The following is a 17810-nucleotide window of genomic DNA, read 5'->3' on the forward strand; positions in this document are numbered from 1 at the left end:
ATTGTTGACAAAATTCCGAGAAAATTGAATTTCAAGTTGTAAATTAACGGGCCGAGCACCGGGGGCGTAACTTTGATTTAAAGCTAAACTCGATTTTCCCGCCGGTTTCCCCTTCTCCACCCTCACCACCCCCCTTCCCTAACGCTAGTATGCACGGTTGCGGTCATTCATTTGTCGTCGCGTTAATTGCAATTGTCGGATCAAATCTGACCTCAGGATACGAAGATCGCTGGCTGAAACGAGTTCAATTATTTTTTTACCGTTACCTAACGTTCGTGAAATTGGCCGGTCAAAGCGAACGGATGTTAAAATTTCGAAACCGGACGAGATAAAAAGCTTATCCAGCCAACCACGCCAAAGTCGACGAACTATCGCGAGAATTTCTGCCCGCGTGCGTTGCGTCGCAAGCTCGCACTGACTTCCGCTCTGTTTTGCGTTCGCGCTGAAAGACATGGGTTCCGACAAAAGCGACGATTGACTGTAGACGAGTAGACTGGTTCGAAATATCCGCCATAATTTTGTTTCTTGTTCATTCACACGACATATTTCATGGTACAGTAGTGTTGTAGACATTTGTTATAAATATTAATTGTCTGCTATAGACCGTAAGTCGATGGTAGAAATACTTTAAAATACATTTTTTCCTATCTTTTTGATAAAAAAAGACACGATACTGTAAGATCAGGATTGGTAAAATAAAATTTGAATTTTTCGATAAATTAATCGAAGTGTAATCGAGATGCAATTACCGGGCTAAAGGGAAAGACTATCCCGTTGCGTGGGAAATTGATTCACGGATATTCGTGAATCTGATTGTAATATAATCTCTATAGATGCTATAAACATGTATCGTATAATAATAATCACAGTATTTAGCTAAGTAGACAAATAAAAACTGTTGATCAACATCGTACGGTGCAGTACACGGTACATTGCAGCGAGACCTTTCTTCCACTTTCAGGCATTTTCACTGTGTTTTTATGTTTTGCACGTACCTTGCACCTGTTTTTCACGCGTTTGTTTACCTTTTGTAGGTAGAATACTCGTAGAAAAATATCCCACTCGTTCCGAACCAGTTACTGCTAAGCGAGTGCTACCATATTTACTTATTTCAAAATCAGTCAACGTGCTATGCACGTCACTCGCGCCCTAGAAGCATATTAAAACTGACGTGCATAATTTCTCTTCTCGGTGCAAGAGTGTAAGAAGAACGCACCGGCACACGGTGCTTTAAAACGTTTATCTAAAACGGAACAAACGTCTGTCCAGGTCTCATCCTTTTAATTACTTTACTTTCGCAGCAATACGAACTCGCATAAATAATCGCCGCATCCTGGAAGTAAAAAATGATAAAAATTACGATTTCTTTTAGGTGGGGAAACCGTCTTAAAACGCAATGCTTCGGGCTAATGTCTTCTTTCATCGACTCGAGCGAACGAACGACCGTGCTATCGCCGATGAAGGAAAACGAGTTCCGTGTGCTTCCGGCATTGTGCACGATGCACTGGGTCGCGTTAAAGCCTACTGAACGTGCAGCATTCCGCTTGAATTGACTGACCTGAAACGCAGGACGCGCGGTTTTCCCGATAAAATGTAAACAGTAGGTGAAAAACGCGTCAAAATGCGGCACCGCCTACTAACTCTTCCCCTCTGCTCGCGCAGCTTTTAATTAACGATCTCGAACTCGAAAAATTTCCGAAGCGGCACGAGCTTTCGTTCGATCGCGATGCAAAATTCGCTCGTGATTTTTCTCCCCATCCTCTCTGCCGCTTGAAAACGAGATTGCAGGAAACTAGCACGGATTGTACGCTATGCGCATTTGTAATTCGCAAACCTCTCTAAAAAGTGTTTCGAAAGGATGCGGTTGAACTTTAGAAGCGCGCAATAACAGCAAAACAAGCAAAACAGCCGTAATAAACGCGGATGCAAACATTATTAGTTTCGAAGTTGTAAGATGTTTTCATCGGTGAGGCGTTGCTTCCGTTTAGGGCAAACGATATCCGTCACAAATCTACGTGCACTTTCATCGATTTATTAACACGTTGAACGCCACGACACCCGTATTCGCGTGCCAGCAAAGTTTCTGGTCAGGCCACGTAACCCATATTCGGGTGTCGCTTATTTGACTACTTGCGAAGGATCGTCGTGGGTATTTGAACAGATATTCCATAATAATAAATTGTTAGTTAATAATTAATTGTAATAATAGTTGAACTGTTATAAAATAAAAATACGAAAATGGTTTATTAAAAAAATTATTTAGAATGTAAAACTTTAAAGCATTCTATACATAACTGAGGTTGGCCGGGACAATTTGGACAACAAGTTGTTGCTTTCTTCAAATTCTTTTGTGCCTTTGTTCCGTCCATTCGACGTCTTTTATTTGCATAACATAGTTTGCATGCGCGTCTAATGCTCCTTCCGGAATCATTTTCCCGATCGGCGATATTATGCTGACTCCGTCGAAGACAAGAATTTTTTGTATATTCAGACAACCCTAATAATTTTGCAACTAATAATTGTCTAAATATTCTAATATTTATATTTTTTCTCGTTGCAATTTTTTAAACCGACAAAGCGTTTACAACAGAAATTCCCAGAAAGAATCGAATGCCAAGTTCTCTGTACCATTTGGTCGGAATAATCTATACCACACTTTCCTTCGTTCTATTCAACAACAGCTAGTGCTTTTAATGTTGCGAACAAACGAAACGAAAGATCATTCTTGAGACCAGCACTTGAGCGATTCGCATCACTAAAATATCGATGGGAGCACCCAGCAGAGAACGCTTGGTACTGCTGTACGCGTGGCCTGACGGAGACTTCTTTGAAAACACGCGTGGCAGTCAACGTGTTAAAGGCATTTGTTGAAAATGACAACGTGAATTCGCAAATCCATATGCAGATGCGCTAATTACAATAAATAGTAACTAAGAAACACGTCAACGGGAGTCGTAAATTTCCGTTACGATTATAATAATCGATGCCGCGAATAAATCGATCCCCTGATTTCCGTTGACATAATAGGAGTGGTTAAGGTGGTATAACGCTGCGATTAACAGAGTTATAAAATTTATATTTTCAACTCTTAAGAGTTACACTGATGCGTATGTGTAAGTTAAGTTAGTGATTGATTTAAGGATAGAAATCCGGTAATGACACGTTGACTACTCTAACGATGAAGAATAAGTGAAGTTCAGTGACGATGCTGTGTCGGAGGAAAGCCAATGATGGGTATGTCTAGCGCACGGGACCATCGGATTTGTTGATGACAATTTTGGTTAGGAAAGTGAGGGCGACAGACATTGCTTCTGACTGGATAATAAGAAAGTTGGTGGACTAGGCAGGGTCTTAGCCGCCCTCGATAGAAAGTTGCTAGTGGGTAGCATCGTACGCGAGAAAAACTAACTTCCCGTGTCAAGCCGTAGTAGACAATAATCTTTAGAAAAAAGATATTTGTTCCGTCTGAAGGACCTTAGCTAGAAAATTCCCGAGATTTACGATGGGTCCCTAAGACTATTGAGGGTACGCAGTAAGACTTAACAAAGATAGTTCTAGATACAATCGATAGATTTAATCGATAGGTTTAAGACGTTCTTTTGTTTTTATCCTTGTAAAAAGGTGCAATAAAGGTTTTTCGGCTGAGAACAGTGTGATAGATTTATCCAAAGAATAAAATAATATGATCCTACCTCTAAATAAAGAAATAACAACGGCATTTCTCGTGAAAAGAATGTGCAGTTGCAGGAATGAGATAGGTAAATACTGATATATTTTATTAGCATCAAACGTATTAATATTTGGAATAGTTTTTACAGATTGGACGTCCTTTTCCATCGAACTTCTCATTTGCTCTGATGTATTAGGTTGTCCGGAAAGTGTCTTCCTTTTGCAAACGTGTTTTCTACAACAATGCATCTTCGTACAAACGTGAAACCAAATCTGTGAAATATCACGGTGTTTGTCTCAACAGAACAAAATGGATCGTACGTAGTTCGACAAAATAATATAAAATAAAAAGGTTGCGCGTCTACCGTATCCTCATAAAACGAAAGAAACTTTTCGATATTATAACAGCATGCGGATTTTCCCATAGAACATTCAAATTAACGATGAATCGTTAATTACCACGTTGGAAATCCGAATGATCTAGTCAAAATACGGATAGCAAAATGTTTTACTATTCGTCAAGTATGATACGTACGTATACACGTTGGATATTTTTAAATATCACTGATTCTATCGACACCGAGGATCCTCCTCTGGATTTCGAGAATTCTACTTAATCTGCGTTATGATATAAAAACTAAACAATCTGAAGATGCTGTTACACGCTGAAGAAGTTTGACCTTTTGAAATAGCCACGTGTATTCGGATCACGAACGAACAAAAATATCGGATTGAAGTGGAGCACGATATTTATACCGATTTGGATTTCGACGTTTAGCTGGCTCGTTGCGGCAACAAATCCGCCAAAAATCCCATGAGAAATGATTATTTTTGACATCGTCGAGAGCTACAGATCCTCGTCATGTTCTCCATCAAACGCGTACCACTCGATAATGAAAATATGACAAACTAGTTTCAAGGGCGTCGATCTGCATCTAGCGATTGTTACGCTACCGAGTTAGCTTCGTAGCGAACCATAAAAAAACAGCGAGTTAGATGAATTCGACGTTGAGACAATTTGGTAAATAGCATAGCAACAATTCCGCTGTGTATTTGAAAAACAAATTTCGCTGGCAAATTCGAGGAAAATAACGAAAGCAGCGCTCCGCAACAAGCGCAACCATATTTACAGGAAATTACGTTTTAATCCCAGTTTCGTAACCGATCGACCGCAAAACGCGTCGAGAACGATTCGTTGAAGAACGTGGCAATTGATCGCGCAATATAAATAATTTATACATATAAGTAAATAAAAACGAGCGGGCTACGCGTTATAACGACGAAAGCACACAAACATTTTCAATTTCCACAACTGTTTATCGCTCGTATCACGAGCGACGAAGCACGTCGTTATCTGATATCGTAACTAAGAAACGACTTATGTTATTTTTTCGAAAAAAAGAAAAGAAAAAAAAAGGATTATACTCAGTGGAAAAAGAAACGATACAAAGCAAGTTTATTCTTCTTTCGTACTTACGGAACCAGCATAACGGAGTATTTCATTCTAGAAAAATTACAAACGGAAGAATTGAGCTGCAGTGAAACGAAATCGTAAGAATAAGAGTACACGTAAGATTTCGTACTTTGTAAATTTATGCAAAAGTGCTTGTCGACAATCCTCTTTTCACATCTGTAAATAGCGTTATATTCCTTCTTCAAACAACTGACACTTCTACTACTGAATTTTAATAGCGTTTTAGCGATGTTCGAGCGTTGTGATATCGCGCCAGTGTTCAGCTCAGACCAGCGAATAAAATATATTTCGTATTAAATTAATTGGCAAATATTTCGCCAGGAGTAAAAATAATTCTCAGGGTGTGTTGGTTGTTTCGGTACGCAGGGTATAAAGAGTTAAATCTTAAATTCCTAAATTACCACGATTTGGCGGATCGGCTTCGCCTATAATTTTCCTCTCCTCAATAACGAACCGCGTTGCGTCTCCGTGAGCTGTCAGGGTCAACGATTTAGCCGAAAGGCGGCGAGCAGGAGGCTAAGCTCCTAACGCTCTAGCGAACAAAGTTTTTCCAAGTTGTCGCCCCGCGGAATTATTCCAACCCTCTGGTGCGAATTATACGACCTCTTACGTCTTCGCCAAGCGAAATTAACTCGCCGATTGTTGGCCGGTGTCTGCGAGCTGGCGAGATGCCGGGGATATCGGGTGACACCTTCGAACTCGCGAGGAAATTGAAGTTTTCCGCGTGGCTGGCTTCGAATAATCCGCGGCGCGACACCTCGAAAGAGACTCGAACGAGGTCGACGAGCGAAGGGTCGCGAAGACCGACGTCGGAGAATTCATATCGCCCGTGCTCCCGAGCGCCTCTTAATAAACACAACTCCGCCAAGTTCTTGTTTCCAAGATATGGCCACTTGAAGTTTCACCGGTCTCGTTTCGTCGAAAAGTAGCTCGTTGCGAATGAGAACACGCGAAATTCCGGCTATTCCTTAAGCGGCTCCGGGAATTTATATCGCGCACTTCAGAAGCAATAAAAAAGGCTTAATAATCGCGGGCCAGCCAACTTCTTGTTTCAGAGATACGGCCGCTCTAAATTCCCTCTAAACTTACCTCGAAAAGCGCTTATACGAGGCACAACTCGTTCTCTACGTTTATCTCGTCCGTTATGGGCTATTCGTGCGAAACCGTGTATCGTACTTAACTCTGTGACTAATTAAGAAAAACATCGGCCCACGTTTGACGGTTACTTTTCATCGTGTCCTAGTGTCCGTCAATAGGTCGTTACGCTGTAAAACATCTGCACTCGGCAGTGAATTATCGTTCTCGGGAAGACCGAATAATTCTGCCAATATGTTTGGCTAGTCATTATGAATGCAAAACTATTATTTATACAGGGTGGTTGGTAACTGGTGGTACAAGCGGAAAGGGGGTGATTCTACGCGAAGAAAGAAGTCGAAAATATAGAATAAAAATTTCTTTTTTAATTTTTCCATCGAGACAACGATCTACAGTGAGATCCGTTATAACGTACCGCACGCGTACCGAGCGAAAATTCAAAGTCGATTTTCTCGAAAACAAAGCCTCGAACGAAAAATTTTTATTCTATATTTTCGACTTCTTTTTTCGCGTGTACCACCTTTCCGCTTGTACCACCAGTTACCAACCATCCTGTATATAATTATGCTTAATTAATATACTGTAACTATTACAATTTTATAATTAACAATTACGGAACCTTAAGATTTTCTACAAGTTTTCCATACGCGTTTAATATCGAGCCCCGTTGCCCGTGTTTCGTACGACGAACGTTTCACAGAACATCAACAGTCTGCGAAAGATTTTCGTAAGCGTGGGTTTCTTCGAGGAAGAATCAAGTATACATATATACATACCTGGAGTATCTGGCGCACTCGTAAACTATTTCGGGAGGGGCGTTCGTCGTCCTGAGCCGTGGATAGTTGCAGCGTCGAAAGGAACTAAAGTACGCGTCTGCCTTTCCTAGCAGTCGTCCCTGAAATGCGGAACACACCCGTACAAACAGACAGGCCGAGCAAGAGTTTGAACGCGAGGCGCTTCAACTATGTTAAAGCATCTCGTGATTCGTTGCAGACCCTTTTACGATCTTCGCGAATTTCCACGAGTACCAAAGAGGCGAGGTCGACGCAATGGCGTCAAGGTTAAACGTTCTCGCACAAATATATTACTAATTTCGCGGAGAACACTGTTTGCGTGTTCTGCCACACGCGTATTTCCAACTATTTTCGTCTCCAGAAGACTTTACTCGCGCGGAAGCTCGTTTAAGAGTTGGCTCGACGACCGATTTCGAGTCAAAGTGGAGGCAACGTGGCGCGTTTGAATTTCACGAGAAAATCGCGTACTTCGAATCGGTTACTTTCGCGCTTGCATTTTCCAGTGGATCTTGGCCGGGTTAATGGTGCTCGGCGCTGAAGGAAAACAACTCGCCGAGACAAGGGAGAAGGAGCGCAGAAGAGATCGTTACTCTTACACTTATACCCTCTTACTCTTTACACGAGATTCGCCATGGTTTTGTATTAGAACTCGATTCACGAGCGAAATCGTTGACCCGGTGCCAAGTAGTTTCTTCGGCGAGAGATTAAGTTTTGCAGCGGTGTCCTGCGCGTCGTATCTTGGACGTTTTTCTTGCCTCGCGAAGCATCGTAAAACCGCGCGCCGTTTCGCTTCGCAGTGGAACAAGCGGCTAAAAGTCGGACAGCATTTCCTGGGATATTATTCTTGGTCGAAGCAGTGGGAAATTCGATTGTTCGCCGTGAAGCGGCTCTTCGAACCGACTTCTCCCTTCGACCTTACGCCCTTCGTTCAATGTCCACAACGATACAGAGAAAGCTTCTAGAGATCCTCGCACCAAAGATAATTCGCGCCATCGAAAACGACCGACGTGTACGAATTGTCTCGTCAGATCGTGTTTTCTGCAGCTACAGAAAAACGCAAAAAGCGGAGCGAAGCGCCAGATCCGTCTTCTAATCGCACGCGCTTCGCCACGCTTCGTCTAGCGAGATTTCTGCTGAAACGAACAGATCCGACTGCTTCTTCGACTGCGTGCGAAGACGCGAGCGCAGCAAAGCAAATGTAAATTCACTTATGCATTTATTCATCTCGCTACTCGAGTATTTTCTAAGCCATTTAGAGCCTCCTTCTGCGTTTCGCTGCTCAAGGAGGATATATACGTTTCGAAGGGACACTCGTGCACGGCATGTTGACGTCGAAATTATTCATCGACTGCTTTTTCCGGCCGTTCCTCGTGTCGGCTTAACAACGAGTCGCTTCGAGAAGAACGTCTCGGACCTAGCGCAGCTCCGCCAATTTCACGAACAATTTGCTCCAATTTCGCCCTGTACTTTCCATTCATTCATACACCGAATGGGTACACTGGAACGTCGATTAAAACTGGCTTCGAGATAAATCCAGAGCTACAGTTAATCACGCAACGTTAGCTGAAACTTGTAACTCGTTGCTGTCTGGTGTACATTCTGCGTGCAGGATAAGTCGCGTCTTTTGTTTCTCGTGTTCGACGAGGGCGATTTTAGAATCCAAAATTGCCTTTTAGTTCGAGACACAGCTCGGTTGCCTTGAAAGATTTTCACAGGAAATAGATTTTGAAAATCTTAGCTCACCGTAGAAGAACCAAAGATACAAATGCTAGAAAAAAGGATGTTTTAATACCTTCGATATTTCTACACGTATATGTGGCAACGTATTTAAAATTACGAGGAGGGTGGACAAGCACATGCTTGGCTTGGAAATCAAAGAGGAAAACAATGTTGATAACACGCAGTTGATTGGCAATATATTGAACTTTAAAGTTATTCCTTTGTAAAATATGGAAATACCGACGTATTTAACCTTAAAAAGCGAACAATTTTGTTAACGCGAAACTGTTCAACGTAATGGATTTTGAAATTTCCCCTATAAAACATGGAAAATGCGACTTATCCGGTTCTTTGTCCGTATTCTGTCGTACGTTCAAAAACTATCGCCGACGCTTCAGGGACTAACCAGGTGACTCAAAAAAGGATTGTATCGCGTATGGCATCTACGTCGGACGATCAAAGATCCGGATAACCGAGATCGGTGGAAACCGCGGATAATCGAACTTCGGTTGATCGAAGCCACGAACTGTACTTGGACACTTTCAGCCGAAAGGAACGCCGTAACGTTAATCTGTTGTAAGAACCGGCAAGAGAAATACGAGGTGGATACGATCGTTTCCGATGAAGTCCGTGTATCAGAGAAGAAAGAGAGGGAAAGGGTGCGGTTCACGCGGCAAGTTTGTACGGCAGCTCGGAAAATGCTTTATTACTTCACTTATTGCACGGTTCACAAAGCAATCTTTCTCGTAATTTTGTTCCGAAGCATCGGCGAGGCAAGTTGTACGCGTCTCGACTGTTTCTTCGCTGGGGCGAAAGAATTGCACGGGATATCCACGAACGGAATAATTGGCAGCAAAGAAGAAGGAGAAGATAGAAACTCGGCGAGAAATTCGAGAAACGAAGAGGGGAGACTCGCAGGAGCGTTAAAAGAGAAACGTCGACGCGAACGAGTTTTTCTGGAAAGTTGGGCGAATCCGGGCCACAGGGAGCCTGCAAGAATATCCCTAGCTCCTTTCAAGAGCCAGTACTCGAGCCCAATTTGCGAAACAAGCGTCGTTCCTCCGTCCGTAGCCGAGTTAAGTGGAGTCGGTCTACGTCCCATTGGGACGCGATCGCGAGATCCCGGTGACGTCGCATGACCCTCTGACAAGGGGAGTTCGTTTGCAATCTAATTCAGTCGTCTTGAAAGGAGCCTGGCATTGGCCAGGTAACGCCCAACAATTCCTACGAGTTGCAAAGTTCCGGTACCTACAGTCAACCCGTGGCCTCGTCACCGACCCGAATCCCATTTCTCCCGTAACGAACCGTGCCTCGCGAGTTTTCATCCCTCTTTGGTCTTTGCGGGTTAGTTTGTCGGTTTTAGTACACGAACGCGTGACACAGTATCTCCGAGCAACATAGAAACTTTATGATTTAACCCATTTGACCCTACAGAACATATATGTCCCAGCAAACATTTCTGATTTCTCTGTTTGCTTGATCCTTCCGAGTAGTTTTATTATTTTTATGGCCAGCACACGCATCGACGCTTCAATAGATTACAGTAACTGCGCGTGGATGTTAATAGAATACGTGTAAATTAAGGAGAAACTAATGTCTTAAATCATCGAGTAACGGATGTGAATCGTTTCTTTAAAAATTGGCGATTTCGTCGACCTGTATATTTGGTGGTTTTTTATTTAAAAATGTTAGGACCATTTTTGTCTGACCTGTGTCTTAGACACTGACGCAGAACGACTTATCTCACTTTTGCAGATGCCAATATCTCCAGCTAATGAATATTTCATACGTAGAGTAGTCTCCTTAAAATCAATGGCGCTTATGTTCGTGTAACTGTAAAGTTTGCGTAATGTTTTACTTTTACCAGCATAACCGAACGTATAACCAACGAAATAGATTCTGGGTAGAAATTTGTTTCGTCCGTTACATGCTATCGCGATAAATGTTGCACGATTCATTAGACAAGATGTAATAAAATTACACGACACGGAGCGCTCGCATCAAACATTCCATCCACGCTGCATTTACATTTCTTTCGGCCGAATAAATTCCATCGTTCGAGTAGGAATCTGGTGCACTTGTTGAACTCGTTTGTTGTCAACCCATCCACACGGTTCGTTACATCTCGTAATCACGTTGCCCGGGAACAGCATTTTCCTCCCACGCGTAACGTCGCCGCTAAACAATTTCGTGCAAAATCTGTAATTCGCCAATTTCGGAGCTCATCGGTATGCTAATGCACCGCTGGCACACGTATCCCCCGGCTTTTGGCTTTCGGTCCAGCCAAGACTCTCAATTGAAAATACTTGCTTGAGAATTCAGCATCGACTGCAGCAACCATCTTCCCTCGTCCAGATTAATCTTCTAAAGGAGGAGATCGGTTTTATTCGCAAATTTTCATCGAGCAAATTTACGTGTTCCGTTTACTATGCATCTCAAGGCTGCAGGAGTATTACCGCTACGAACTATGTACGAGGAATAACGTTAAACGAAAGCAAATTGCCGCTGTTTTTCGCTAGACAATTTGACAGACACGTGGAAGGCTGCCGGTGAGAGACGAAAGCTCGCGCGTGTCGAATAAAGAAAGCAACGAACAGAAAACTGTCAAACTTCGAATAAATAAAAATGACTTGGAAAAGTGAACTTGTCGCGTTTATCTCTAGCGAGTTTTATTTGCTAAGCGTTTCACGGTAAGAATTATTATTATCTAACACCGATGAATGCGGTTTTGTCGAAGCTTTCTCGCCAGAGAATCGTCCGACTCGTGTCAGTTCGTCGAAATTTATATCGACTGGCATATAATTGCATCGCACTTCGTTATACCGGCAGAATCAACAGCTAATGAAGAGAATTAGCGAACCGTTTACCGTAGAAGGGACGGGCCGAGGTTAACGAGGTTCGACGGGAAGTCTTGAATTTCGCGTTTCCAAGTTTCGTCGTTTCGTTTGGCGCGCCCGAGTCGGAAAGCGGAAAGTTGCTCGCTATTTAACAGCGACGTAATATCGAGAAAGTTTCGGTCGCGTTACACGTGTAATCCCCGCCTCCATCCGTATCCGCGTTTATCGTATTTGTTCAAAAGGGCAAATAACGTAATAATTTAATCGCTATCGCAACTTTGCCAAAGCGATCGTTGCCAACACGCTGTATTTGCCCGGTACGTTCGATTTATCCAACTGTTTTTCAACATCATACGATGGACAAACACTCGGAACGCGCGCGTAAATCGGATCAAACGCGTGTCTTCAAATAAACGTAAACGCGATTAAACGAATATTCAAAGAATAAGATCGTTTTAATTGCATTGATCCTAAACGTTCGATGTACCCGGCTACTATTTGCACCACACGAAGCCCAGTCGGTCGCGACGAACAATCGTCAAAAACTGTCACAACTTTTTAGTAGACCATCTGATGGACAAGTCGAGGACCGTTAATGCGCGACGAAAGCTCGCGTGTCTAACTCGAGAACACCACAGAGCAGCGAAGAGAAAAGTTGCGAAGCTACTACGGTTTCTTTGGATCTTTGTTTTCCGAGCAACGTCTTCGCATCCCCGGAGACATTAATATGGCTTGTCGCTAGCGATAGAGTTCCCAAGCAAGTTGGACGGGTAGTTCGACGTGTCGCGTGCTGCAGGTTTCGCAGCTCGAAATTGTCAGAGCTACGCGGCAATTTAATGCCCCCGCGATCGACAGAATGATTTTCGTTTCCTAACTTCCACCGGTTACGTCTTCTGAGCCGTTCGGCGTACTTTCTCGTACGTGAAAACACGCGACTAATCCTTCTCTGATGTATTTGTGATTGTTCGGCTTACCGATCAGGTTTCGAGGTATTCGTAGAGCGACGATATCGCGCGAAAGCAAGACACGATACTCGAAAGCTACGTCCCTCGCGCGTGTCTGAGATTCGCTCATTTCTTGGCTGTTCGTATCTTTTACGTTATCAACCGATTCACGAGCAGACTGTCTTCGGTAAAATGGTTGGAATTAAAAAAACAACACGCGAAAATTAAAAATGCGAAAAGTCATTTCTGCAGCGGCTCGTAACGAGGATTACGCGTTGAGATTTCAACGTTAAAGGTGAATATCTTCACCACGGTAGGACTAGGCTTGTCAAACATTGAATGGCGTAAAGATAACACAGCAAACAACGTATCGTGAAAATAGTAAACAAACTGTGAGAAAGTCAACCTACGCTACGAGTACTTCAACGGTACGTTGCAGTGTTCGCGAGAAGAAGGCGCAACGTACTATCGAAAACAGGATGAAGAGAAGCCGAAGAACCACAAATATGTCATCCAACGTCCGGCATCGTGGAACATTAAAATCTAACGTTCTCTTTCTCTGTTCGTTGAGACGCGTTCGTCGTTGAACAAAAACGACGTTGTACGCTTTCGTGACTATGTAGCAAAGCTAACGGTCCGATGAAAGCTCGATAGTATCAAAGAACATCGGCAAACGTCGACGTCTTTTTAACGACTTCTTTCACCAGAGACAGAAAGCTCGTATCCTCCGCCCAGGTGCTTTAAATAGGCGTTCTTCTTCTTTTTTCCAGGCGGCGTTCTTCGCACACCGCCTGCTACCAACCGACAGAGAGAAAAAACGAGCAAGACGACAGGATGCGGCGGACGTCCTTCCTGCAACTGTTTTCGACGATCAACCGTGAGGAACGATAACAATAATAAATATAAACGCGATGTTTACAAGTAGGTACGTATTTATTTACCGTCACCCGTTAGAGTCTCGGTGATGGAATTCGACGAGGGTTTTATTCTAAGTCGTCTGCGTGTACGATGTTTAACAAGTACTTATTCGTCAAGAGTTGTCACCTTCCGGATCATGGAATTCGATGTAACGCTGAAGAAATTTCTATCAAGATTTATTCTATGTCGATAACGAGGCAGAGTGTCGCGGTTCTTACTATAAAATATCGGGGCAAGTGATTCATTCGCGTCTCCAATAAATAGTTACAATCGCGTTGCGTCGTATCACGACGAACCGACACCTAACGAAACCGTGGGTCGTCGAAAACCCAAGTTTATCAACATCGGATTATAGAGATGCGTGTGAAAACGAAGCTGGTTGCTCGATAACTGGCGACGCAACGTTATGAATCGGAATTACGCTCGTTTCACTTTGCGCTCGGCGGGACAATCTACCGAGCCGGTATTTATTAATTCAACGACGATGTTTAATTTACGAAACCCGTTGTCAGCGATACGAATCGATCGATGTCGAACGCAACTGTCGAACTCGCCGACTCGATAACCTATCAGAGACAAAATCATGACCGATCCTCTGGTCGTTCTTTCGCTCGACGCTGCAATTACGTGTTTATTTGCTTCGGACGATCGCGGCGACGTTCAATCGACGATCGCGTAAATCTCGCAACGGCTGAGAAAGAAGAATTTGGAACGTTGACTTGCAGCATTGACGGACACTGTTCGGCTCTTAGCCGGTGAGTTACGAGGCGGCGAAACGATTCCGTGGACTCGGTTCGTTCCGAAAGGCTATAAATTTGCGAAAATGATCGATCCGTCATCGCGTTACGAGTCGCTGGCCACCTCGTAGCCGGTCTGTCGCCGCAGCGAGCAGTAAGACGCGAATGGAACCGCGAGAAGCCTATTTGGAATATTAATTTGTAGAAATATCCGCGATCCAACCGTCGCAGAGCTGGAAGAAAGGAGATTATCGTCGACTCTTTTCAGTGCTACGACACGGAACAAAGAGCTAAAAGTGGATCTTTCTGTAAGCGTAAGTCCGAACAAACGTATAGATTTGCTGTCGTTGTGAGACGCTTACGTTATAATACATGGAACGAGCATACGCGTAAACGATCTTCAACTAGCGCATTTGCATCAGACGTACTTACGCGTCTGACGCTTATATGAAATTCTACATTAACGGCTCTGCGAATTTATAACTGCGACGAAAAAGACATTCGTCCTTTGTAGGATCGTAAAAACGAGCAAACGTCCAAAGCATACATCGCGACATCTCGTAAATAAAATGAACAGCTATGTGCATTAGGTAAGAAATAAACGACTGTTCGTTTCTAATTAATCAGAGGCATGCTTTCTTTCGTTTCTACGATTATTTATCATCTGTCCATCGACAGTTTGTTATTCTCTTCTCGATAAAAGTCTCATCGTTACGACTTTAAACTCAACTGTCAGACAAACCGCGTTACGTATGGAACGACTCGACATATTTCACGAGATTTTACGAAACTAATTTCAAACATGAACTAACTTCAGTTCGTAAATTGACATGAACAAACATTTCGCAAGTTATAACGTTGTAATTCTTTGCGTTGACACGCGTTCGTCTATCACGCGAACTATATGAACACGGTTAAGCGAGATTGGCGATTGAAACACAGTTAGGTTTTTCCTCGCGACTCGTGGAAAACTCTCAAAGACGGAGGTGGAAAAGGCGTCGACTCACCTGAATCCAGTAAGGCAGGTAAAATCCGGAGCAGGCGAGAATCGATGCCACGGTGGACAGAGTCGCCCACAACACGCACAGCACTGTCATCTCATCAGTTTAAAAGCGTCTCTCCTCTGTCTTCGCCGCTGGTTCCTCGCTGTCTCTCTCCGTCTCTCGGCCGCTCTCTTCTCCTCTATCCTACTCGCGCATCGCCAACGAAACTGCTATTCGAAACGTGGCAGCCGTCGCGATCCGGGAGAGGATTCCGCTTCACACACCGACGTCTTCGAAGCTCGTTCTTTCTCGACACTCGCGAAATCCACTTGTCACGGTTGTTCGAAACCTCGCCAGTTCTTCCAGCCGCTCTCTTTCCTGGCGTACACTGGCAACGGAATTGTCGAGCCTGATCGCAGAAAGGCTGGGCGAAGATCTTCCCGATGCCGCGCGAACTCACTTTTTACACTGAGAGACGCGAACGCGGAGAAACGTCGCGTTTGGAAGGCGGTCGCGCGTCGAGTACGCCGCCAGAGATGAGAATAGATCGGTTAATAGGTCGGTCGTTCCACGGAAAGACCTGAACAGAGACTCACGGTCAAGGTTCGCGGTGGCCGTGTTTGCTCGCGTTCGCGTGCCCTGGACACAGTCTCGCCTCTCTTCCCAGCTTCTAACGACGATCCATCTGTTCGGCTACTGTCTCTCACCACCTACGATACACTGTTGATCGATTTGTCGTCGAATCGGTGGAAAGTAAAAACGATTAAAGCACAGGTTCGTCGGGAGGCGGCATGATCGCGAGCGTCAGCACGTTACAAGGGAACAGTTTCTCTCGGCAGTACGAGAGCGGTTTTGTTAATTATAGCCGGAGCGAGGCGCGGCGAAGCGCATGCAGCCACGCCGTGCGTTCGTCGGCTCTCGAGAGAAATTCATCGCGTCGTTAGGTCGCGCGCGCGCGCGCGAGATCCGCCTTCGGGTATCAGGATGAAAGAAGAACGGGACGTGACGAGAGAAAAATAGGAAAGAGAGGATCGACGGAGAGGAAAAAAGGGAGTAACGTTTCTTGCGGACACTTTGGTCGATGCAATCGTTTAATTATAAACACGCGACAGGCTCTTGGTGTTTCTTTTTCTCCACGTTGGAGAAATTATCGAGGGAAGCCGACACGAAACAGAGAGAAAGAGAGACAGGAAAGAGGCGGATAGCGAGGGACGACTGGCCAACCGAGTGGAGGTGCTCGGCGCCGCTTCGTGACTGCGACTGAGCCTCGACTCGCTTCAGCCGAGCTCCGCTTTCCACCGCTTCTGTCGGTCTGTCGCGGTGCGCGCCGCCTCGCCGAGTGCCAAGGCGCGCGCTCCGCTCTCCCACTCGTCCACCCTCTGCCCCCATGCCGACTGGCGAACATGTGTGCGCGTGCTGTGACCGCAGCGGCTCCTCCGACCCCCGCCAAACCCTACCGATACCCGTTCTTCGCCGTACTTTCGTCTTCCTTTCGGCTTTCGCCTTTCCTTAACACTTTCCAAAGTAGAAAAAAAAAAAAAAAGAAGAAATTTGTAATTAAGGTGGCCAACTAGTTCCATCTAGCCTTCTGCTTCTGGCTACCTGTTGATGGCTTTCTTGCATTATCACCGCGACAAACTTTTCGTTTGTTATCCACCGGTTCATTTGCACCAGCCTGAAATCCCGTGAGACCACCGGCGGATTTTGTTCGTTCGACTTCCTCAGGGCAGTGTCGCTCGGTGCCTGCGAACGTCGATCTTCGCTCTAATTACGTTGTTAGGAAAGTTTAATTTATTTGTGAGGTTGGAAGGTTCAGTTTCTCGCGATCCATACGTCGTAGGTCTAAATTCGTACGAGTAAAGTCAGGGAGAGCGTGTGGTTCGAAACAGGGGGAGAATGAAAAATAAGGAAATTGAGTCGGAGATTTCATTTCTGAGAAAAAGTTAGCCAGCGTGTTTAAGTTTAATTGCGAACTCGACAGAAGAAAAGGATCGATAGCGAGTTATTCTCGTCCGCGTTTCTTTTTAGAAAAGAACTATTTATAATCAATGATGTGTACGCGTTATTTTGTTCTATTCTTCTGTGGAAACGAATCAAGTAATTTTTACGTCGTTCCAAAGGCTGTGATCATCTTGTCAGAAAATTTCAATTTGTGTACTTGACTTTCTCTCATATTCTTTGCACGATGTTTAGTAACCGATGTTTCGATATCGATGGTGCAGATAATATTCCAATAATCTTCAATGTCGTAAACTCGAATGAAATTGCAATAATTTCTGGCCTGTTACGAAAGAAATCTGCAAGTTAATTTATTGGGTACCGAAGGACGATTCTTTTATGAAATACTCGCGATATTCGCTCCGCCTCTCCGGTTGTCGTCAAATTATTCAATTGCAAACGATATTTTCCGTAACAGAATATTTCTATAATACTTCCAGAACGTAACGCCGAGATGAACGAACTTATTACACGACGCAGTGGATTCGAAAGCAAGTCCAAAACGTACAATAAAATCTTGCAGTTTAAAACTTCATTTTGAAGAAACTAGAGGTTAAATATGTTTAATCGAGAATTAGGTCGGTGATACATGTGTACATGACAAACTTTGAAAGTGGATTTTCTGAAAAAACGAGACTCGAA

The 17810-nt window shown here is 44.1% G+C and overlaps 1 protein-coding gene across 2 annotated transcripts in view; it reads right to left on the reverse strand.

The window, feature by feature from the left end:
• The window catches only part of LOC117208346 (LHFPL tetraspan subfamily member 6 protein-like), a 31106-nt gene extending 14596 nt beyond the window's left edge, over window positions 1-16510 (reverse strand). Inside the window, exons 1-2 of one of the 2 annotated variants that reach the window (XM_033449484.1) lie at window positions 15195-16510; window positions 7015-7133 (exon numbers count right to left, since the gene is read on the reverse strand). In XM_033449484.1, the coding sequence (XP_033305375.1) occupies window positions 7015-7133; window positions 15195-15284 (209 nt within the window). In that variant the 5' untranslated portion in view covers window positions 15285-16510. The remainder of the gene's footprint in view (window positions 1-7014; window positions 7134-15194) is intronic. The other variant, XM_033449483.1, reaches the window with a different exon arrangement.
• Window positions 16511-17810: the final 1300 nt, after the last annotated feature.

This window comes from Bombus bifarius, unplaced genomic scaffold (genome assembly GCF_011952205.1).
Source record: "Bombus bifarius isolate JDL3187 unplaced genomic scaffold, Bbif_JDL3187 scf7180000008062, whole genome shotgun sequence".
Taxonomy (NCBI): Eukaryota; Metazoa; Arthropoda; class Insecta; order Hymenoptera; family Apidae; genus Bombus; species Bombus bifarius.